This window comes from Charadrius vociferus, unplaced genomic scaffold (genome assembly GCF_000708025.1).
Source record: "Charadrius vociferus isolate BGI_N301 unplaced genomic scaffold, ASM70802v2 scaffold49, whole genome shotgun sequence".
NCBI classification, from domain to species: domain Eukaryota; kingdom Metazoa; phylum Chordata; class Aves; order Charadriiformes; family Charadriidae; genus Charadrius; species Charadrius vociferus.
In genome coordinates, this window is record NW_009661375.1 from 3,152,261 (window position 1) to 3,157,056 (window position 4,796).

Sequence of the window (4,796 nt, forward strand, 5' to 3'; positions counted from 1 at the left end):
GCCCCCGCCCCGCGCGGGCCGCTCGCCCTCCGCTCCCCCTCACCTCACCCCGGAGGCGCCGGGCCCCTTGGATGCCGCCGAGATGGGCAAGGTGCTGTCCAAGATCTTCGGCAACAAGGAGATGCGGATCCTGATGCTGGGTCTGGACGCGGCTGGTAAAACCACCATCCTGTACAAACTGAAGCTGGGCCAGTCTGTCACCACCATCCCCACCGTGGGCTTCAACGTGGAGACGGTTACTTACAAAAACGTCAAGTTCAACGTGTGGGATGTCGGGGGCCAGGACAAGATCCGTCCCCTCTGGAGGCACTACTACACGGGCACGCAAGGGTTGATCTTTGTGGTGGACTGCGCCGATCGCGACCGCATCGACGAGGCCCGCCAGGAGCTCCACCGCATCATCAACGACAGGGAGATGCGGGACGCCATCATCCTCATCTTCGCCAACAAGCAGGACCTGCCTGATGCCATGAAACCCCATGAAATCCAGGAGAAACTGGGCCTGACCCGAATCAGGGATAGGAATTGGTACGTGCAGCCCTCCTGTGCTACTACAGGGGATGGACTCTATGAAGGGCTGACATGGTTAACATCCAATTATAAATCCTAATGAGAGAATAACTATTTAGTCTACAAAGAATTAAAGAAAAAAAAAATAACCCACATGGTTTTCCGGAAGAATGATTCTCTACTGAAAAGTAAAACAAAAGCATCCATAGGATTATGATCACCTTTCTCCAGTTACCACCCTTTCCTTCTGCACACTTGACTGGATTCCTGTTTTAACTCTTCTTGCTTGGCGTTAGGATGCTCTAATCTCCGAATGTGACACGAACACAAGCACTAGATGCTATGGCAGACTTCCAGCAAACAGGGGAAAGACACATTGTAGACTTGCTAAGTAACTTTTTTTTTTTTTCTCTCTTGATAGCCCTTATGATGGTTTGATTATTTTGGGGGATGGTTGGGGGAGGGGTACCATTTTCAGTGTATGCTTTCTGGTTCTACTTTTTTGATTATATTTTTTTTTCTTCTATCACTTGCTGTAGATTGCTACTTTTTTGCATTCATGCAGAATATGTTGATAGGTCTACTTCATCTAGTAAACTGAAAACTATTGCTTAAAATCAAACTGCAGTCTGTCTTTTTATATTAAGGACTTTTTTTAAAGTTCTGTTAATCTGTAACTAAATAGTGACTCTCAGTCTGTCTTCATATCTCAGACTAATAGTGAAACGAATTCTTGCCTACAGTGGCAGATAGTGAGAATACCATTGTAACATGTTCAAAGTGCATATCAGGCATAATGTTAACTAGGTAATGTAAGAACTGCTTTGAAATGTCAGCTGTGAAGTTCTGAACCATACATCATGCATGAGAAGGGATGCAAATGAGTTCCCCATACTACATAGCAACGATATAGCAAATAAGACAGGAATGATGTAATAGTTCCAGGGTAGATACTGTTCAGTTTTTGTCTTGCATTGCAAACTTAAATGATGTTTAGCTGCAGTTTTTACTACTCATGTCAGTCTCTGATTCAATGCAAGATAGGTTCCTTCCAGAAAATGCAGCAATAACATGTAAGCCTTGCAACAAGTTTTACTTTCAATCACAGATATTTAGGCAAAAATCTAGCACCGACTTGCCTGCCTTGCGATCGAGACAAGTTGCTTTCGTCTCAAGGCAGTTGCAGATACCTAAATCTTAAAAGGATTTCTGATTCTTTCTGACATGCATGTAGCGGAGAAAGAAATTTATTTTTTTTTTTGTTCCATTTTGTAGACTTCTGAAGGGGCAAGTTCTGTGCTAACCTTTAGTTGAGCTCGGTAATTCTGACATCTGAGTAATAGCCATTTTGAGGAAATAACTCATTGCTTTTAGTTTTCCAAGACTTGACTGAACTCATGCAAGTAGTAGCAGTCTTCGCCATCTCTCTCAGTAGCCGGTTGTTGCTGTAGTCCTGTAGGAAGGGAACTATGTTGGATGTCTGAAGCCCATTGAGTAACTACTAATGAGAGCGGGGAGGAGAGAGAGAGAGAGAGAGAGAGAGAGAGAGTATACGACTATGAATGTAAACTTCCATAATTAGTTCTTAAAGGGCAAGCAGCTCATTTGCCATATCACAGTTTGCAGATGTGACTGGCAAAAAAAAAAAAAAAAACCACCCAGAAGGAGTATTAGTATAAAAACTCAATCAAGTATTAATACTGGGTGCAAAAAATGTTAAAGCAGCTGGTTCTTATTCAGCCTTAAGGATTAACTTCAGATTTCCTCAAGGAGTTAAACTCGATTGGGGAATTCTAGGAATGTATGCTACAAAACCAGAAGAAAATGGCTTTTTTTTTTATTATTATTATTTTTTCCAAGGATATAAGTTTTACATTAAATTGGGGGCATTACACTACATTTCTGCAGTGTTGACTCTGCATGCTAAGTACATTGTATATGGAGCTCTTACCAAAGATGTATGGAAAGATAAAAATACTGAATTCACTTCTGAAATTGAATGCTTTGGACCACTTAAAAGTTCCTTTAGATATATGGTTCCAAAAGACATCTCAATGTAGGTTGCAAATGGGACTGAATGGATTCTTGATGCTAGAAGATAGAGCATTGATTGACTAGAAGCCTTCCTAAGTTAAAGAGAGTCTGCAGAAGCTTAATGTGGAATAACTCTTAAATCTCAGCTCTAAAGAAGAGGAGGTGAGATGATTTTTTTTTTTTTTTTTCACTCAAGGCTTTTTGCCATCCAAAGATCATTGCTCTATTTTCTAGCTTTTTTTTTTTTTTTTTTTTTTTCTCTGTTGATGTAACTTAACAGGTAGTGTGGTGGTATAAAGACTGAAAATACAAGAATATGGTTACTGTTTTCTTCTGGAGCATAAATAAAATAGCCAAGCACAAAGTAAATGCCTAAACTGGAAAACTTGAAGCTCTATTAATGGTTCTTGAACTTTCTTAAATCTATTCTCAGTCAACATGAAAACTTCAATAACTTCATTTTTTGTCTAAGTTGATTTACTATGTTTTCTCTTAAGTGCTGGGGCAGACTTCTTTGCTAGACTTTGCATTAAGTTGAATTCACAATTTTGTATTTCCTTAGTAACTTTGTTATTCTGTTTTTGTAGGTGAAAGGAAACTGATTATGCTTCTGAATTTTTTTAATGTCTTTTTTTGGGGGGAGAAAAAGTTACTGAAACATGTGGCAGAGACTTAAAAAATAAATGGCCATTGCTACTGAACAAAATATAAAGGTTTCACTTTCAACATGTCCTTTATAGGTTGTAGCTGAACCTCACCACGAACTAGTGGCTATCAGGCAGTAAAAGTAGCCTGTAGGATAAAGTGGCAATCTGTAAGAAATCCTATGATTTAAAAACTAATCTGGAGTTTAAGTGCATCAATTTGTGTTCATGTGAATTTATGGAGTAAGTTTTGAATGGCGTTAATCGTGTCTGATAAGTGAATGAGTTTGTAGACTGTGATCTCCCTGACTAAAGTAAACAGGAATTTTGTGTTCTCAATATGGCTGTAGTGTTGGTAAAGAACTAATAAGCAGAAAATAAAGCAATTATACAGCGGAGCTCTCCTGGTATGTTACTTATATTTAATTATGAGAGAAACAGAAAGGGGCAATATGGTGCTGGAGTAGAGCATTCTGCCGACATAAAGAGGTCTCTGTTCTGTATTTCACAGTTTTGAAAGCCTGTCTGTAATTCCTTTGAGACTTAGATTAGCGACTATTTTTATAAGTGGAAAGGATGATACTTCTTTAATACTCCCACTCGCAGTTAACAATCTTTAGCAAACTTTAGTGTCAAATTTATACTGCCTCTGTGCCAGCCCCTGTAACTGGGGAAGGTGAGAGGGCACAGTGGGACTGTCGCTGAGCAGGACAGTGCCATGTTTCATGAAAGAAATTACTTGGTCGGAAAGGGAAGATATTAGGCCAGTGTAGAAAATGCAGCAATGGCCAAAAGGGTCGATGAGTGAATAGGTGTGCTTGTGGAGTGACAGATGTGAAGCTGGGACGTCTTTGGTGCCTGAATAGGACACGAGCGAGCTGGTGAAAGGACTTGGGCAGGTGCAGTGGGGAACATGTGGGGGGGCCGAGACCCGAGCCGCAGGCTGGGGTGCATGCAGCCACCGCCGTTGCTGCAGCAGCTGCGGTCCTGCAGGCCAGTGGAGGGCCAGTGATGGCTCTGGAGCCCCCCACGGACCCCAGCCTGTCCTGGGCTGTCAGGCTGCTCGGCAGGGGCTTTGCTGGCGGTGGGGATGGTGGAGGTTTTGAGTTGGCTCCCAGCACCCGCAGCTGCAGGTGTGAGGCCAGGCGTCAGCAGCTCGGAACTGTCTCCTTGTTGCAAAGCTTTTGGGAATCGCCAGGAAACATTATTCAGGCAGGTGGGAGTAGCTGGGTGCAGGGACGGTGGGCCCGCCACAGCTGCAATCCTCTTCTTCCTGGGTATTGAGGCTGGGCTCTGTCTACCTGCATGTCAGTTAAGGGTGTGGCTGTGTAAATGAACGTACTCTGACTTAATTAAACTCCTTGGAGTTTGGAGGCAAGGCTCTAGAAGAGTAAACTCATGTCTCTTTCATTGTAGTAGTTAGTCATTTTTCAGAATGTCAGTGCTTATCGTTTTAAATCAGAGCTCTGTTACAGCAGCAGTTAGCGTGACTCCTGAGAGCACCCTTCCCGAGCCGCGCCGTGACTCACGCTTCAGCGGGGCGCTTTTCCCAGTCACAGGGCTGCCGTCCTCATGGCCAGGGTTCGGAAAAAATGTGCCTGCCATCCC

General features: G+C 42.8%; 1 protein-coding gene across 1 annotated transcript; it reads left to right on the forward strand.

Annotated features, from left to right (window-relative positions):
- The first annotated feature begins 16 nt into the window (after positions 1-16).
- On the forward strand, positions 17-1,132 carry ARF6 (ADP-ribosylation factor 6). Its single transcript, XM_009893887.1, has one exon. It carries the CDS (start codon positions 83-85, stop codon positions 608-610), a length of 528 nt encoding a protein of 175 aa, XP_009892189.1. The 5' UTR covers positions 17-82; the 3' UTR covers positions 611-1,132.
- Positions 1,133-4,796: the final 3,664 nt, after the last annotated feature.